The following is an 18,847-nucleotide window of genomic DNA, read 5'->3' on the forward strand; positions in this document are numbered from 1 at the left end:
AACATTCACTTTTATTTGGCAAAGAACAGATAGCTATATCTGGTAGGCATCATCTGATATATATGTTTGGTAAGTATCTGATAAAAAGAAAACTCTTATGTAAAGTAAATCCAGTCTCTTCCTGGTATAAGAGGTTCCCAAGCTGCTGATTCTATCATAGAATCATGGACTCATAGAATGCTTAAGGTTGGTCTAGAGGTCATGTAGTCCAACCCCCTGCACACGCAGGGTCACCTAGAGCACGTGGCACAGGACTGCGTCCAAGCGGGTTTGAAGATCTCCAGAGAAGGAGACTCCACAACCTCTCTGGGCAGCCTGTTCCAGTGCTCCATCACCCTCACTGTTAAGAAATTTTTCCTCAAGTTCCTGTGGAACTTTTGATGCTTCAGTTTGTGGCCGTTTCCTCTAGATTGAGGACTGTTAGAGTGTACTGAGAGGAGAAACCAGTAAACAAGTTTTACCATACATTCTTTCTTTAAGCCTTTTTATACAGTCTTAAGATTGAGTGCATATATATATATTTATTTATGTTAAAATATCATTTTTATAATACATTCACTGAGCATTTTATATCATTAAATTTAATTTTTCACTCATTGCGCCTTTTTAAAATTTTATTTGCATGTTAAATACAGAAAGTGAAATACATAGTTGTGATTAGAAATTTTTGCACAGTTTAGACAAGTACTTCCCCTGTATTATAAGCCTATGCATACTGTACTTTTTTGGTATCTTTCAACTTCACAAGCTGGTGTGTCTCTAATAAAAGTATATAGAAACTTAGAATTGGAGAATGTAACACAATTTTATGTTAAATCATGGCTACAGGTGCTATTCATTTTGGTGTAATTCTGTGTAGGCACAGGCTTAATAAGAAAAAAAAATAGAAAAATGGCTTTTGCAAAATCTGGACATTCTTTAAAAGCTTGATCTCCATAAATGTTAAAATGCTAACTAAATCCTGTTTCATGGTTATTGATCTAATATACAGATGTATCATAGTGGTGGTGTGGAGGAATTTAGTTCTTCCATTGTATTGCTTACTTTGTAAAAAAAAAAAAAAAAAAAAAAAAAAAGCCTTTTAAACTGGTGGTTCTTCTAAACTAGCACCATATTATTATTTCTGTCTTTAAAAATATTTTGTAAGTATTCCACAGATTCAACTAAAGAACTTGGTGCTTTGCAGCACCAGAAGGGTCTGTATTTTATGTTATAAGTAATAAAAATGGCATTCATTTTTAACCACTAGTATTGAAATATACAACCTAGCCTGGAATAAAATATAGTAAAAAAATACAGAAGAAAAATACAGAAGAAAATACAGAAAATGTAAGAAAAAAAAAATGATTTGAAAATTTACCATGCTTAGATTCCGTGGTTTAAGAGGAAAATTTTAACATGACTGAAAAGTTGGTTCCTATAGTTTGGTAAATAATGCAGATTATATAAAACAAATAGTGTCTATTCTGTGGCTATAGAAATAAGATTTATTTCCTAATTATTGTACACATACATGATAATAAATATGATTTCACTTCATAGATTAATTTTTCTCTCCTTTCCCCTATTAGCCTTTACATATGATGAGCACTTTGCTGCTTTGTGGACACCAAAAGCAGGGAGAATGGAACCAAGAGGAGGCAGAGAGGTGAGGGAAAAGGATACTGAAAGCAGGAACAAGAAGGGGCATGGTAGGAAGAACCAAGAGAAGAAAAGGTAGGGGACAGAAGATCTGTAGGAGAAATAGGACAACAAAAATGGAAGGAGAGAGAAGACAGGAAAAAAAAAAAAGAGAAAGGAAGTAAGAATAATCGTGGATATTCTTACAGGATCCAACAACTTTGTGTGTGTGATAAATAACTATTTCCTAAATATCAGTGATAGGATGATAGTTTTATGACAGTGTAAGTTGGAGAGGGGGATTCAAGAAGTCTTCCTATTCTTCAATTTATGACAGTGTAAGGAACGTGTGTGTCTTATTCCTTAAGAAATGAAGGGAAAAACCTGAAAAGACTATTCTAAATAATTTTGGCAGTAAAAGAGTAAAAAGTTGCATCTGGCTGCTTAGATGTATTGCTGATTATAGTTCCCCAAATTTGTGAGGACATTCCATGTATCATGCAGCATTCATCCATGTCATATACTGAATTTCAACATGGGTGTCTCAGTCCTCAGTAGATTCTTAGCCCAGTAGATTATAGTACTTACTCTGTAATCATACAAGTCCTAGGCAGTGTTTATTGTCTTGATGCTTTTTTCAGGAGTGGTATATCAATTAACTGTATTGTAAAAACTAACAGTGAAGAAGCTGGTATTTGCTCGCATACAGAAATTTTGTGATGCCAGTTGTTGTCTGTTATTCCCCCCATTGCTTTCTGTGCCCATCGCTATATGTGGTAGGGACTGTCTGGTTTTGTTATAGTGTGCACCTGAACTTTGAGTTTGGAAACTGGCTGGGTGCAGGGCCTGGGTGGTAACAAGCTGTACCCACAGCACAGATCTGTTACTGCTGCAATTAATTACTACCAAACTCCCTTTCAGTAGCCAAAAGAAAAGGAAAAAAACTCTCCATGATACATCCAAAATTAAACCTAAGGCGTTAGACTGCAACATAAGCAAAAGATAGTGGAGGGTTTTCATGGTTGTGAGCCAAAACGTGTAGTTTTCTGAACCTGCTGTTGAACAAAATAAAGTAAGCCCCACTTTTCTGCCCCGAAGTGTCAGTGCGTGGAGCAGGAGGCTCTGCGGCACTGCTTCATGCAGCAGTGTGCACACGTGCGCATGCAGCCACGTGGATCCGCTGCACAGGCCCCTTGCAGCCCTTCCTTAGGAGTAGCAGTGACTGTTGCACACACCCGGGTCACTACCAGCTTTATGTGACGCGGCATATGCATTAGTTTCCGATATATGTTTCTGACACGCAATGTGGTGGCGTTCCTAAAAAAAACTCCTCAGTAGATGGCCAATGTGTGGTCTTGCCTGTTGTATTTCTAATTATGTTCCTTCAAGCTTTATCTCCCATACAAAATTATTTGATAGTTTCTCTCTGTGCCTCTATCAAATAACTTCACCTCTTTTGTTGGGGGGTTGATTAAAATATGGCAACAAGACAAAAGAAACGCTGTTGCTCCTAAATTACAGCCGCGGGGCTTTCAGGCTGATGTCCTCCCTCTCCCTCCCGCTCGCAGCGCTCCCCGCTGGCGCCGGGCCCCGGCTGCCGCCGCCTGGGCCTGCCCCGGCCGGCGCGATGCCGCCGCCCCGCGGGGCGCCGCGCGCCGTGACTCAGCACGGGCCGGAGCGCGCGCGCAGCGGGAGCGGGCGCGGGCAGCGGCGGGGCGCGCTGCGCAGGTAAGGGCCCGGGGGCCGGCGCCGCAGCCCCTTCCTTTCTTCTCTCCCTTCCTCCCTCCCGCCTTCCTTCCTTTCCTCCTTCCCGCCGGCGGGCTGGGGCCCGGCGCCCCTGGCCTTGCGCCTGCGGAGCTGCCGCGCCGCCCCCAGGCCCCGCGCTTTTGCTTTGTTAAACGTTAAAAGGAAAAACTAGTGATTTGATGATCCTTAGCTCTTACGTTACGTGATTTTTTTTTTTCTTTTCTCCACGGAGGAATTGGATATGTTGCAAAACATGCATTAGAAGCATTGATCTGTGACCTTCCTGGGTGTTGGTGTTGTACCTGGTAACTGTAAATGGGGGAGTCAGGGGAGCAGGGAGGTCCTGCCCACTATGTGTTTTGGTGTTGGGTGGATAGATAGCGTTTGTCTTAGCTTTTAATAAATAATTTTACAGGAATAGGGAGAGGTTGTTGTTTTTTCCTCTTCTGCTTTAGGAGTCTTTCACCACGATGTTTTTGAAAGTGCCTCTGAAATGCATAAAGTGGCAGAGTGTTCTAGAAACACAGCAACAATAAGATGAGCTCTGCCTTGGAGTGTAAATCTGCACTATCTCCTCTCGCAGCAGTGCTAGGAGGCAGTAACAGCCCTGCCGCCATCAGTGCAAAGGAGAAGGAAGAGAGGTCAGAGCTGCCAAACACAGCACAGGTTCAGTGTCTGCAAGGGTGTTGGGAACCTGGGAGGGGTTTTGAGCGAAAGGCTTTCCACGGGGTTGGGCTAGATGATCTTTAGAGATCGCTTCCAACCCCAACCATTCTGTGAAAGGCAGCTGGAAGGGATATTATAGATTTTTTTTTTAAGGTAGATGAAGAAAATGATGTTGGATCTTGTTTCATTTAGTTGTGCTGATGAAATGACTGTTTACACCTGACTTACACACAACTTGTCCCTGTTGTTCTGCAGTTATGATTGAGACTGGCTTGATCAAAGTTATTTTCTCTGAATTCCAAATAGAAATAAATTCAATTTGAACATGATTTATTAGACAGGAATCAATTTAACCTACATTAATCTGCTAAATTTACGTGATTAGTGCATCTAGAAGGGGTTTGAAACTAACTTAGCTATATTAATTTAAAGCCTGATCTAATGTGAAGTTATACAATTTATGTGTGCAGATAGATGACTGAGATCTGAACCTTTTTGATCGTAGCCATAAGTGAATAAGCTGTCACGATACACAGGATTTCATTTGATGGGTGAAAAAAAAACATGAGTTAGTAACCTGTGGAAGAGTAAGCTTGAATACAGGCCAAAAAAAAATGACTGTTTTTGCTTAAACAGTCTGTAACTAATGATTAAGGGGCAGTAGAGGTTTCAGGATTCCTCGGTTCTATCAATCCAGTTGTTTGAAATAAGAATTGCTGCTTGCATCCTTAGCTGAATGTCGGGACTTGGGATTATATTTCCTATGTGCCCCTAAACACAAAACTGGTCTCTTCCTGGCAAACACAAAACTGGTCTCTTCCTGGCACCATCCAAATGTTAGAATGTTCTTTGTGATTTTTTTGCTGATCTGTCTTTGCAGATGTTTCGTAGGCTTTGAATTGAGAGCTTGTCCATGCCTTCACATCACTTTTTTTTTTCTGCTGCTTCTCATGTAGAGAGCTTTGCTACTTCCAGCTACACTAAATGATCCACCTGGCTCTTTGGGCAGAAGGCATCTTTCTTACAAACAAGCACTTTCTTACAAATCAAAACAGGTTTGCCTGCATAGCCTCTCTCAGGTAGAAGAAAGCTGCCTCAGCTGCATGGAGGAAGTTGGTTTAGCAGCAGGATGGTTAATCTGTAATGCATTTCAGTAGCGTTGAGTTGCCTGTACAGTCCCCCTTAAATTGATTTCTTGTCGCATCTTATTAGGCACTCCTCTAAGGGCAGTGTTAGGGTTTTCCTGTGCCAAATAGGAGACGCAGTGTGGTTGCAGGATTTAACTGGCAGTGTATGGAAGTATTTGCGGCTTCAGGCTGGATATCAGAGTTGAAACAGAGGAACATCTCCTCACTGCACTAGCAGAGCTCTCAGACTGCAGATCAAGAAACACTTGTGATTTTTACCACTGTGCTTTTTCTACTGAGAGCTGTAATAGCATTAAATGCAGGGACTCTTCCCAGCCACAGTGTATAGGAACAGAGGTGCAGTTGTGAGGGAGAAGGTAGTGGTGGTCTCCTTCTTGTGAACATGAAAGTAGATGACAGTGTATAGAGTAATTTAGGTTGGGAGAAGAGGTCTCCTGAGGTCTTCTAGTTCAGCTTTCTGCTCAGAAGAGGGTTAACTTCAAGAGTACACTGGGTTGTCCAGAGCTGCTGCCAAATAAGATCTCGGTTACTTTTTTTTTTTTTTTTTTCTTGGAGAAGGAAGTAAATTTTGAATGGATTCAAATGAAAATTCCTCTTCTACAGAGTATTCAGAGCTTTCAATTAGCTATTGTATGAAATCCTATTTCAAGGATTTTTGTATTGAAAGCTACAGTGTTATCAATGTTTGTTTGGTTGTTTTTTTTTGCTTCCAGGCAGAAAGGTTCTCTGTCTCATCAACATGGGGGATGACATCACCTTGAAGTTTCGTCAGAAGCTTCTTCTCATTGATGATAACTTGGGGACCGAAGATGTAGCAGCTTTAAAATTTCTCTGTCTTGACCTGATCCCCTTCAAAAAATTGGAAAGTGCACAGTCAGCACTGGACATTTTTCAGCTTCTTATGGCTGAAGAGTATCTGAACGAGGAAGATACTTTTCTATTAGCTGAACTTTTATATAGAATTAAATGTCACTTTTTGCTCCAAAAACTTAACTATACAAAGGAGAGAGTGCAAGAATATCTACCAGAGAAGGGAAGAGTATCTCCTTACAGGTGAGCTTTTAGGATTCTGCTAGCCCTGTTGTCTATTACCTGCTGCATCCCTTTCCATATATTTTTTTTTAATTCTCAGATCACCTTGTGTTTCTACACCGTTTTCTGTTTTGATTTCATTGGGTCTCTGTTACAGGCAGATGCTGTATGAATTGGCAGAAAACATTACCAGCGAGATGTTGAAGGAAATCATTTTCCTCCTGAGGGACTACCTGCCGAAACGACAGCCAATTGTTGTATGTAGGGAGAAAGACAATTGTATAAATAAAAGGGAGGGAAGAATGGAGGCGAGGAAGAACATGGAGAAGAAGATCCTCATGGCAGAATTAGAGTGGAATTTGGTGCTGCTTTGTGTGAAGGACAGTCATGGGTGCTCCACTGTCTTACATTAGATCATAACAGGATGACATATGGATCTTTCTTTTTCTTGCTTGGCCCATGAACAAAGAACATTCATACCCACGTATATTTGTAATATTTCACAGCAATAAAGCCTTCTCAAGGCCAAGATTCATTAATATGGTTTGGGTAAATCTGTTGAAGTAAGAACATACCAAGTTATAATTCTGTCAGTGGCTTTCTGTGGTGCAACATTTCCCCTTCACCTGGTGATGAAAATAGACTATTCGGAACTCATTGGCAAGAAACAAACCAGATGATAATGTAATTATGTGAGGGAGAGAAGGCTGAGGCCATTGGTTTAAGTTCTGAGAAATAATAAGTGCATTTTGTTTTCTCTCTATTTTTCTGTCAGTCTGCTCTGGAGTTGCTCATTTTATTGGAAAAACAGGGCCTTTTAACTGCAAGCAATGTGAAAATGCTGGAGAAAATCTGTACGAGTGTTTCACCTGATCTCCTGGAAACAATAAACAGTTACAAAAGGGAAAAAGGTAAGAATTCCAGTCAGAGCTTTCTGCTAAAATGCAGGAAGCTCAGGGAGTGTCTGGGCAACTGGAATTGGCACCTGGTGGTCCTGTGATGCACTGCTGCAGCAGAAGGTAGAGTAGGCTCACTCAGAACAAGTTTAAACACAGTTTTAGCAGAGGACTCTTTAGTTTGCATTGCCTCCTAGCTGATTTCCCCTAAGGATGTACAACTATACTGTAAAAGTCGCTTTGTGATTTACAGATGCACACTGCTGTATATTAAGCTTCTAAGGGGAATTGTATCTGCAAATAAGCTAGCAGTGCAAGTTGTGTGTGCATATGTATGTGGTAAGCTTTGTTGTTAAATAAGTGGTTCGGTTTCTAGGGGGTTAGCTGTAATTTGTAAACTAACTTCACTTAATATCCTGTGGACAAATTATAAGCATACTGGGGAAAAGTTTCAGTTTCATTTATTTAATCACTGGGAAATCAATTCTGGGAAGTGCAATGCTACTTTTTTTTTTTTTCCAGCCAGGACAAAGGGCTCACTTCCTGAGTATGTTTGAAAGTGGCTTCCTTTTTTTAATGCCTTTCTAAGTATAGAGGCACGTTTGCCTTAATGTGTAAATTCATACATCTTTAACTTAAAGACACTTGGTTTCTCTCATTTATTATCTCTTTCTGCTTTTAGTATCTCTACCTCAGCAAGAGAACACTCTGCCAATCAAGGAATCTGCATGGCCTGGAAGTACCAAAGTGTTCAGTTCCCCCCAGGTACGATGGAGTGCCTGCTGCCTTCTTGGGTTTTAGTGGTTTGGTTTTGTTTTTATTTTATTTTATTTTATTTTATTTTATTTTATTTTATTTTATTTTATTTTATTTTATTTTATTTTATTTTATTTTATTTTATTTTATTTTTTGATGCCTTTATTTTGAAACTACACTCTGAGATCTTTTGCTAAATCTTCCGATCTGATTTAGGAAGACAGCAAACATATTCCTTCAGCTTGTATGAAATGCAGCAACATTTAATAATGAAAGTCAAAAATAGCACTGCTAGTTATGTGCAATTGGCAAAAGAAATTACGTTAGGAAGAGAAGAGAGAAGACTACAAAGGTGTATTCTAGAGAATGAGTCATCAGCTGGTGCTGAGTTTTTAAGTTTCAGATGATCTAAACCATAGTTTAAAGGTCAATTCAAACTGCTGCTGCTAAAGGAAGTGATCTCACTTTGCCCAACCCTTGATCATGGGTCTTCCTTCAGCTGCATGATGAGTCGGACTGGGGAATTTATGTAGTCTATAACTAACCTCTTTTTTTTTTGAGGGAAAAGGAGAGAAAGGGAGGGAGTTTAAATCTATTTCAGCTCTAAATGAGTAAAGCCAATGATCTGCCTGAAGATAGTTCTCAGAAGTACAGTCCCAGTAGACAAGAGCTGAGGAAAATGGACTCTTTAGTGTCAGAATTATTGTATTATTGTTGCTTAAGCTATATTCGCTCTATATGTGTAGAGGATTTGGCACTTGACATGGTAGAAAATGAATGCAGTTGTATTAAGAAAATATAGATTGTTTCTTAAAAAAAAACAAAACCCTGTACCCATACCTGTTCTACAATTCTGTTTGATTTTCTTGAGAGGCTCCTACAAAAATGATGTAATGAAAAGTTTCACACTTTTTGCATGCTATAGAATAAACCATTGACACTTAGTGCTGCCAGAGGTCACTTAGGCAGGACTAGATAGGTACAGTGAGTTAGAATTAAATAATTGATCATCCAAATGAACTGATACAGGACTATATTGCACTTTTGTTTATAGTGACTCCCCACCTCTTGTACTGAAAGGATCATTGGAAGTGTAAGAAAATTCTTTGTTATTTTCATTTCTCCTTAAGAGAAAGTGTAGTTGTTTCTAGCTCCATGAGATACACTTCAAGCGAGGAAGTGTTTTGTAGTTCGTTGTTATATGCTTTGCTGCACTAAAAACTCAGTGCTTTTCCTCCCACTATTCCAGCAGCTTTGTGTTTATTAACCTTGTTTTGCTTATTGCTATGAAAAAAAAAATATTACAATGATTTTTAGCATGGATTTTTTCCCCCCACCCCAAAAATAGGAGACATCTATCAAATCTGTGAGTTCTAAAATCAATGGTAAGGCTTTCTGGAAAGTGTGTTTTTGTTTTTTATAGACCTTTATAGTTCATGCTACCTCTTACTAACTATCTTGACTTACTTTGTGAAATCTCTAACATTTTCTTTAATGCAACAAAGTTACCTTGCAGTCTTCTTGGAAGAGTCTTTCGCTTTCTGTACAAATTGATTTCAAAGATGCTTGTTTCTATATCAAAGAGACAAAATACAATTGGCAAATCCTGTGTACTTCGTCAGTGGTTACCTGGAAACTGTTTTTTTGGGAACTGAAATGAGGGCTGATCTGATTAGAAGCAAAAAAACTGTTTTCTGTGAATGAAAAATGCTTTTTCTCTTTGAATACCTGTGGCAGAGGGGTAAGAGAATGGGGCACAGTGACTATTTCAAAACCTCAACTGTCATTTTTGTGTATGCAGAAAAGCATTTTACCTCTGACTTGTTTTGCCGTGTGGGTGATTATGGTGAAGAGCCTGGGAGTCTACAGGAGCATGTTGGGAATGTGCACTCCTTACCTACTAGACAAGGTTTGTTTTCTCTGAAGATTTTAGTATTAAGCTGTTTTTATTTATAGCTGCTTTAAATCTAACATGTAACTTAAGGGACCAAGTCAGTTCCTGGAGACCTTTTTTGCAAGGGACCACTAAAGAGGAAATGAGAAAAGGCTCTGGAAGCAGGAAAACTTCCCTGTCTCTTTATCTAAGGGTGGACATCATGAAGACCTGTATCTGATCTTCCAAGGCAAACCCAGAATGACTGTTCAAATAAGCAGAATAGATCTGAGGACATAAAGAGGCAAATGTTCTGTTCCTAGCACCTTTATCTACTAGAAAGAACATAATATATTAAAATTATTGTTTGCACATCTTCCAGAAGCCTACTGGAGTAAGTGAAATTACTGAGATTACCATATAAGAGAGTTTTCAGATGTTGGTGTTTTGAATACATTAAATAGTGAATGATTTTTACAGAAGAAAGCAAAAGTTTTAGGGTGTCAGAAGGCAAAATGTTTCCTTCACTAAAGAAAAAAAATATGTTTGGATCATTTCTCAGCCACAAAACAAGTGCTGGCAGATGTTTTGCATCCGTCTTTGTGAATCTGCATCAGATTGGACAGCTGCAAAGTGCAGCCACACAGCATCAGCTCTGTTCAGCTTTAGAGATCTATCATTGCCATATTTTGAAAGTTTGTCTGAGACCTTTTGTAAATGATTCAGAATCAAAAGAAGATTCCGTAATGGGTCCTTCAGTATTAACATCACAGATCCTTCTTAGAGTACAGTTGATTTCTGTGCTCATTTCCAATTGAAAAATGCATTTGACCATCTCGGGTAGAATCTGTCCTGGTACCATAGATATCTGTTCCATGAAACCCATATGAACAGAAACCTTACTTTTGTCACAGAAGTACATACCAAAAATTATTGGAAGCATGGCCTGAATAGATCCTTTGAACAGGACAGTGCTATCTCATACAGAAGAGTTATGCTTTTCATGTAACAGCATTTAAAATAAAAGAAGTGCTGTACTGTAGCTGAACTCTTTGCTGCATCCACCAGTACTAGTTTCTCATCATGAATACCCATGCTGTCTTTTTCATAGATGACAAAGCAGGTAATGTTATACAAGGCATCTCTGAAGTGAACCTGAACCTGGAGCTGCCTGCAGAGTCCATCAATGCAAAAAATGAATCCAAGGTTAGAGACAATCTCATCCTTTTTGACTAACCAAGAGTGTGAAATGTTCATCCCTTTAATGACATTTATCATGCAAGGACTTGTGAGATGTTTGTACTTCTCATTTGTTTTTTTGAGTGGTCGGATCAATTGGGACATTTCAGAGTGTATTTTAATCTTGCAGTCCAGAAACTTACCAATATTGTAAGACAGGGAGGGGGTGAAATGGGCATTACACCTATCATATTATTCTCATGTCAGTGCATCTGCTTATCTTCCTGAAGCAGGCAAAGCATTTGGCGTTATCTTAAGTTGCATGTTTTGGCGATGGCAGCAGAATGTGCAGGTGGGCACAATAGCTTAGCAGTTTTTGCTCTCTGTATCTGGCTTAAAAAAAAAACTTAAGTATAACCTTATCTAAAATAATATATTTTTTTAAAAGTTAAGCGGTAGCATCAAAAGAGCTTGTAAGGAAGATGCAAGAAGGCAAGCGTGTTCAGTAAGATATTGCAGACATGTGAATATCATAATAATCCAGAGGTCTAGGTTCAGAAGAAGCTCCCTTTTGTGTGGTTGCTTCTTTCAAGCCTAGTCTGCACTTTTTTACTGATGTCTAGGCTGGTGTAGCAAAAGTATTGTTTGCTGCTACTGAAGGAACTTGGAAAGTTTTGGTTCCACTAAAATGCACAAATTCCTTGGTCGCTCTTTGTAGTAACAAGCAAGGAACTTGAGTGTCTGGTATCTGAATGGACTTGATGTGTTAAACCTAAGATTGGATTTGAAAATATGGTACTTGAAGTTTGGGTGACTTCCCAGATTTTAAAACATCTTTACCAAAGCATGGGAGGGACCTTTAGGTCTTAACAAACTTTTGCTCTGCATTTGATAGTATGGTGACATAGTATACTTGAAGCTTTACTTGTGTCTTTTCATGCAAGGAGACCCCACTGAGTTACAGCTTTTCAAAAGTAACCCCAATTTTAGGTCCTTCTAATCTTGAATACCTGTTTTAAGACATGTTAAGGCACTATGAGTGCTGGAAATCAGACATTTATCACTTCTTGAAACTATAAGCCTTTTTCCTCTTCCATTTCTACAGAAGTTGACAAGCTACAAAATGGACGGACCAAAGAGAGGATTTTGTCTTGTTATTAATAATGTTAAATTTGATGGGGATCTTGGGGAGAGGAGGGGTTCTTGCAAAGACGCAGGTAAGTTTCTACGGAAAGATTTTTTTTAGTTAGTCTATTTTCCTTTCATGAGTTCATTCTCTCCTTGCCTTATTGTCCATATTTTAGTTAATATTCTTAAATAGTCAAGTTTTTGTTCTTTGTTAAATGATATCACTTGTATATCCTAGAAGGGGAAGGACTAAAAGGCTTCAACTTGCCATGCAGTAGGATCATTTTTGAATCGTTTTAAGAATCTCTTTATTTATGCAGTGTATATCTATAGCTATAATAAATAAAACTACATGATGTAATCCAGAATTGCCTGTGCAATTGCCAATTGCAATTCTGTGTATACTTTTTCATTCATTAGTTTTGTTCTTTCTGTTTTGCTTATGAAACCCTGTAAGAATCATAACTGCAACTGGAAAATAATGATCTCAGGAAGGATTATGATACTGATGGATCTGCAGAGGCACAAGCGTGGGAGGTTCTTTTACACTTCAGACTTGCTTACATGGTAACTTCATAAATTTTTTTTTTCACTGCTCAATTTCTCTTTTTATCTTTCTTTATAGAGGAGCTGGAGCGGGTATTCACATGGCTTGGTCTAGAGGTGAAGATTTACAAAGATCGAACATCTAAGGAAATTAAAGATCTCATGGAGACTTGGCAGGATTCAAAAAAACAGATAAACAGGGACTGTTTTATCTGCTGTATTCTATCTCATGGAGATTCGGGAGCAATCTATGGGAAAGATGGGGAGCTTATATCAATCCGCACAATCATGTCCTACTTCACTGCCAAACAATGTCCAGCGCTTGCTGAAAAACCCAAACTCTTCTTTATTCAGGCATGCCAAGGCAAAAAGATACAGTGTCCTGTCTCTGTTGAAGCTGATGCACAGGTTCCTGAATTGCCTTCTGTGCAACAGAGAATTTCTCCTTCTGACAGTATTCCTGAAGAAGCTGATTTCCTCCTGGGTATGGCCACAATTGATGGTTATGCCTCATTCAGGCATGTTGACCAGGGCACTTGGTATATTCAGGCTCTATGCAGCAAGCTACAGCTGTTGGTACCCAGGTAACTTGACTAGTTTATTTAGCTGATCATTGAAGAAATGGGAAGAATTTCCTTTCCCTCCACTTTTTTTTTTTTTTTTAATTCAAAGTCAAATTCAAATAAGAAAGTTAGTGCATGCTTTGAGTTGGACAAACTTAGTTAAACAAATGATTTGCTTGCCTGACTCTTGTAAATTTATGTTAACACTGCTAGCACCATTTAGGGATAGTCTGGAGAACGTAAAGTTTAATTTAAAAACTCTAAATCTCTAAATCTCCCCTCTGTCTATTAGACCCATCTGTTTCTTGAGTGAGTTTAGGTAAAAAAAACACTTCCTATCACTTTCCCTGCTGATGGAATCAAGCAATGCAAAGTAAGAAAAGACCTCTCATTTTTAATATGATCTAAATAAGAACATAAGAGAATTTCTGAGCAAAGTGCTTGTTTTCTTTCTTTCGTTTTTTAAATGTCTAGGCTGTATCTCCTAAACGTTGTAGGTGTTATGGAGAAGCAGTGCCACCTGCTTATTAATAAATCGTTTTTCTGTTTGCTCGCTTTCTGTCTGCAGGGGTGAAGATATTTTGTCCATTCTTACAGAAGTTAATGAAGATGTGAGCAGGCGTGCTGACAGCTTGGGGAGAAAGAAGCAGATGCCCCAACCAGCTTACACTTTAAGAAAAAAATTTATATTCCCAGTGCCTAGAGATCCTCCTCCCTCACAGCAACATTGAGGCTTCCTGAATACCTTCATGAGCACATTTCATTTAACCAGCTAATGTGGAGAACTGCATTTAAGTCAATTACTCAGACTCCTGAGGCCATTGTGCCTTGAGGCAACAACTTAGAATTTTTGATGATGAAAATGTGAAGCCTAAGGAGGCATAGTTAACACCATCTGTGTGCCAGCTGTTCAAATAGTATTTTTCAAATGATTAGGGTTGGGATGGCTACGTGCAGAAGTGTGCTTCTTTTGTGTTAAATGTTCTTTGTACTTGCGCAGGCTATAGGTATGTAAGTATTTTCGTGCTAGCCTAAGGATTGCATGTAGCCTTCTGTATCTAAACCAGAATGTTAATATTCTGGTTTAACCTCATCCTGTTGTATTTTGCATGCTAAAAATCTTGAATCCTGCCTCTGAAACACTACCTCTATGGAAGAATCTTGCAGGCTAAAAGACAAAAGTAGGGAAGAAAGCTTAAGTATTAAGTGAAGAAAGATTTCTTCCATCTGTAACTTAACTTATTTTTAATTGTATGAGGAATCAGCTGACTACTGAAATTACTACTTATTTCCACAGTGCTCACTGATGTCTTCTGTCAGCTTTCATGTACCTCATTTGTAATTAGATTCTTTCCAAAATTGGAAAAAAAAATGCACTGCAAGAGTGCAGTGTAATATTCCTTCTGTGAAACCGCTCTGCTGGTTATCATTTCCTCATCACTTTTGGGAAGAAAAGGTAGAAGGGTTTTTCGCTGTGAAACACAGTACTCAGTGTATCTGCTTAGATTATCAGATTGATTACTTTAGTAAGCATTAAATGTCATGATAAATCAATTCTTGTTTTAAGGTGTAAAATAAGGGAGAAAATAATATGGGAGAAAAGGGTCCTTGTTGATCAAGGTTCTGATAAATTCATGTTTGAGTTCAACTGAAATTATGCCATGTTTTGTTATGAATATTTGCCTATACTGTGTGTGTCTGTGTCCTTCATGTAGCATTAATTAATTCAGTAACAACTGAATTAAATTTATACTTCTTTTATAAAGTCTGGGATATAAAAATGATGCACTGGGCTAAGTTTTATCCTTGTTTGCTGTCCCCTGTCAGTGTTGGGCTGGGTGAATCAGTGGGATTTTAAATGAAAAAAGGAGTTTAAACAAAAGTGAAAGTTTGGTTATTCAGCAGAACACAGGCTGTTATCTGTGCTTGCTAGTCCTAAAACAGCTCCAAACTCAAGGTTAGGATTTGAGAGAGAATAATGTCTAATGCTGGTGAAAACAATTCTTAGTTTTCACTATCCAAGATCTTTAGGAGGAAGCTTTTGCATCATCTGAAGCATCATATTGGAACTAATCTGCCAAAGCAGTAGCAGTCACTTTTGACCATGGTAAATTGACAGTTGTGTGACCCTCTTGAATCTTCTGAGTTAAGCACGGCCGCCATATCTGAAATCACATTTGTGCCACAAGTAGAAATTCTGTTGGGTTTGTTAGCAGAACACATTCCATATTGGAATTGTCAATGCAGATACATATAGGTAACAGTTATAGTTTGAGCGCGGAGTAAACACAGGCAAGAATTTTGGCGCTCTTTCTGGGGGTGGGGGGCATGCTGCCTTCATTTCTAAGTAAGTGCCTGGGTGGTCTCCAGTTAAATGGTAAAGATCGATAATAGCAGGAGAGTCTGCACTGATTTCTGCCATGAGTTCCTTAGGAGAGGGGCCGTGCCCTGGAACAGTGAGATCTCACTCATTTCTAAACGCCCTGCTCAAACAAAGGTTGCACTGCTGTGATTTATACTCTTCTATGTGAATATTTTTCTTGAGTCATCTCGAGCTTCGTTTTCCTTAACACTTGTGTGCTCTGTGGTGCTGTGCGTCAGGGCATTGGCTGTGCTGAAGTGGCCGTGTGACCTCCTGTGGTGTATGGAAGGATAGCAGTCGGTCGTGAGGGAACGCGGGTGGGTTTTACCCAGCTTGAATATTTATCGCTGCTTGCTGCACTCCTTACAAGTAACTAGTAATAACGAGCTCTGGCAGAAAGAAATCAGCCTACAGTCAAAAAAATTACGGTTGGTTTCTGTCAAGTTTTACTGGTGGCATACAGAGGCACATGTGCATATGTATGTGCTCTAGCTGCACTGCTAAGGAAGGATTAGCACTTGTACAACTCCTGTTTAGACAGAGTTAAGTGCAAACAGCTAAAAAGTGTCTTCCTGTTATGGAGGTTTTCTCTAGGGTAGACTGTGATCTTAAGGCAGGATTTGCATTGTTCCCAAGGTGTCTGATGCCCCTCCTGCCTGCCAATATTTTTTGTGCATCCTGACTGAAACACAGTCACGCCGGTGGCTGAATAGTAACCAGCGTCAGGATTTTTCCCTTTTCAGAGCACACCCTTTCTGCATGAGAACTATTCACAGGCTGCTCACAAGGAATTGAGTGGGTGACTGAGACGGTTCTAGGGGAAGCCAGAGGAAGCCAGAACAAAACCCGGGTGAAGGAGAATAAGAACTGGAGATACCCAAATTAACAAACAGGAACATTTCAGAGAAGGCCAAAAGAGGAAGAAAGGAGAAGGTTAACAGAGAAGAGGAAGAACTGGGCTGGGAGGGCTGGTCTTTGGAGCTGTGTGTGTTGAGGGAAGCCGGCATCCTTAAAGGGTCATCCCGAGGTCCTTGTCTGTAAGTAGTTTTCAGACCGTACTGAAACACCCACTTGCGTGTTTCCTCTTCCAGGTTGCCACTGGAATCTTGATTTTGGTTGAGACACAGAGGAACTGGTACAGGGAGAGAGATGCTGAGGTATGGGCTGACAAGAAGAATTGTTCTGTTTCTGGAGATTAGATAGGGGTGCTTGCAGTGTCTCTCTGCGCTGTTTGTTGCCTTTGGATAACAGGACTCGTATCGGTGAGCTAAAGTCAAATGTCGCTTCTGAAGTGTTACTATGAAGAGGGAGCGTGTGTCTTTTGGGAGGCATTTGCAAGCTTTATAGTATATGCCTCATTGTATCAGAGGGTGTGTTATAATTTTGAGCTTAAAAACGTAGGTTGTGGTCAGTGAATGATTTCTTCTATTGCAAGTTTTCAGTAAGATTGCCATTCTCCTAACTGTCTCTTCATAATACTGATTTCATGAGCTTCAGACACATAGAGGTCTCCTAGGTATACTGATAATTTCATATGTTTCCTGCTGCAAGAAGAGTGTCAGTGACAAGCAGACCGTACTGGGTATCTTCCCATGGAATGCAGAGTTCTGTGCTTCAAAGTGGGTAAAAACATCAACTGTTAAATATTGCTTAAATTCTTTTGTAAAAAGGGAAGTATATGAAGTAAATAATTACAACGCAAGGTTTAAACTCTCAGTTCCTTATATGTATGGCTACTGCTACTGATAATTCACTTTTTTCCATTTAGGAAAAAGTCTTCCATTAAAATGGCATGTTAGAAATGGGTTGGGCGAGTTGGAGCACGATTTCAGAGAAAGGAGGAGGTGGAAGAGCTCGTGAAATCATGGGACAGTGGGTTGTTTAGCCCTTTTTATCCTAAGTGCGGTATTAATTCATTTCCTGAAACTGGAGCAACAACTTGCAGGGAACTCTGACCTTACGATCTCCACTTATTGCTTGGCATATATATTTTTGAAGTCATGTGACAGGCAGGCAGGCGGGGCAGGAAAACCCAGAACTTTTCCTGAACTTTAGAGCTCCAGGTTGTGCATTCCTTCACAGGAACTTCAGCAGTCCTTCAGCTTGTCTTTCCTTGTAAGTAAACGAAAATGAATTATTTTTACTGTGGTATTGTTTACGGCTTTTATATTTTCACTGACTGAATCTTTATTTGAGTGAAGATGAAGTAGTTAAATTTTGTTTTAGTATACTCCCTATATTAACAGAGAGGCTTAAATACAGTGTGTTCATGGCACATCTGTTTTATTAACTTTGTGTTTTTGAAAATGAGGGCTTTTGAGAAGTAAAGAAAATTTCTCATACTAGCAAGTTTTACTATCATGGGTACATGCTTTTTATCCTTAGTTGAAGTCATGGTATATGTGGGAAAGATGGTAACTTCATAATCAGCTACAAAGAAAGTATGCTTTGGCTGGATATAAAAACATACATCCAGATAACTGAGATCGTTGAATTATGAGGCTAAGTGGATATGTTTTGTTACGATATTCAGTTTTGTGTTATTCTCAGCTGAACCATACAGATGATTATCAGTTGAAAGTTAATTTTTAGTGGATTTACAGGAAGCAATATTGGGGCAGAACTTGAGTCATAGCTGCTGCATCACAACGGCGGTTTTGCTGTTTGGATTTTTTCTGGCTAGAGCAGGGTTTAGGTTTCTGTTCACTCTTGCTTGCTAAGAGCGCTGACCAGAAGCAAGTCCTCCAAGGGACTCACGTGTTTCTGCTGCCATGTGTTTCTGGGACGGGGTGCCTTCAGCTGTCTGGAGTATTTCCTGTAATACTGTTTTATTCAGCAATCTGCTGGGCTGCTTTGGAGTTATTATCTCTAGTATTAATACACTTGCAACATCAATAACAGTAAAACAGATCATCTAATATTGTGCTAATGTAGGATTAGGAAGTTTTACTTCCATGACTTCATTTGTTGTTAACTTTTCAGACCTACAGTGAATTAAGTGAGACAGAAGGCCTACACCAACTACATCCCTATGCAGTTTCATTTCAGGGATTCCTGGGCACCTTTGCTTTGAGGCAGAAGGATCAAAACACCAACTGGGTCTCCTAAAGTGGAGGTAGGCTGAGTGTTGGGGGGTGTTAACATGGGAGGCTTGCACTTCATGTTTTCAAACTGAGTTCATATGCCAAAATTAAGATTTAAAGTGCTGATGGAGGGTGTGGTGAAAAGCGGTGTATATGATGCTCAGTGAAAAGGAAGTGGCATGAGAAGAATGCTGGCATTTTTTTTAAAGAGTTGGCACAATCTGTGTCTGGCAACTGGTTTGTACTTGA

General features: G+C 39.4%; 1 protein-coding gene across 1 annotated transcript; it reads left to right on the plus strand.

Moving 5' to 3' along the window:
• The first annotated feature begins 3,331 nt into the window (after positions 1 to 3,331).
• CASP10 (caspase 10) lies at positions 3,332 to 13,915 on the plus strand. Its single transcript, XM_088523748.1, has 11 exons — positions 3,332 to 3,348; positions 5,894 to 6,233; positions 6,370 to 6,469; positions 6,988 to 7,123; positions 7,791 to 7,873; positions 9,213 to 9,249; positions 9,666 to 9,773; positions 10,849 to 10,943; positions 12,022 to 12,133; positions 12,670 to 13,174; positions 13,722 to 13,915. The coding sequence occupies exons 2-11, from the start codon at positions 5,920 to 5,922 to the stop codon at positions 13,882 to 13,884; spliced, it is 1,653 nt and encodes a 550-aa protein (XP_088379874.1). The 5' UTR covers positions 3,332 to 3,348; positions 5,894 to 5,919; the 3' UTR covers positions 13,885 to 13,915.
• The last annotated feature ends 4,932 nt before the right edge of the window (positions 13,916 to 18,847 follow it).

This window comes from Tinamus guttatus, unplaced genomic scaffold (assembly GCF_059628265.1).
Source record: "Tinamus guttatus ecotype Peru unplaced genomic scaffold, ASM5962826v1 Tinamus_guttatus_pri_ptg000197l, whole genome shotgun sequence".
Taxonomy (NCBI): Eukaryota; Metazoa; Chordata; class Aves; order Tinamiformes; family Tinamidae; genus Tinamus; species Tinamus guttatus.

What these genes read in the sequence shown, in the direction of transcription:
- CASP10 (XM_088523748.1), top strand. Translation starts at nt 5,920, where the DNA reads ATGGGGGATGACATCACCTTGAAGTTTCGTCAGAAGCTTCTTCTCATT. An exon ending in CGAAACGACAGCCAATTGTT is followed by an intron (nt 6,470 to 6,987) that starts GTATGTAGGGAG and finishes TTTTTCTGTCAG; the next exon opens with TCTGCTCTGGAGTTGCTCAT. An exon ending in GGGTTCTTGCAAAGACGCAG is followed by an intron (nt 12,134 to 12,669) that starts GTAAGTTTCTAC and finishes CTTTCTTTATAG; the next exon opens with AGGAGCTGGAGCGGGTATTC.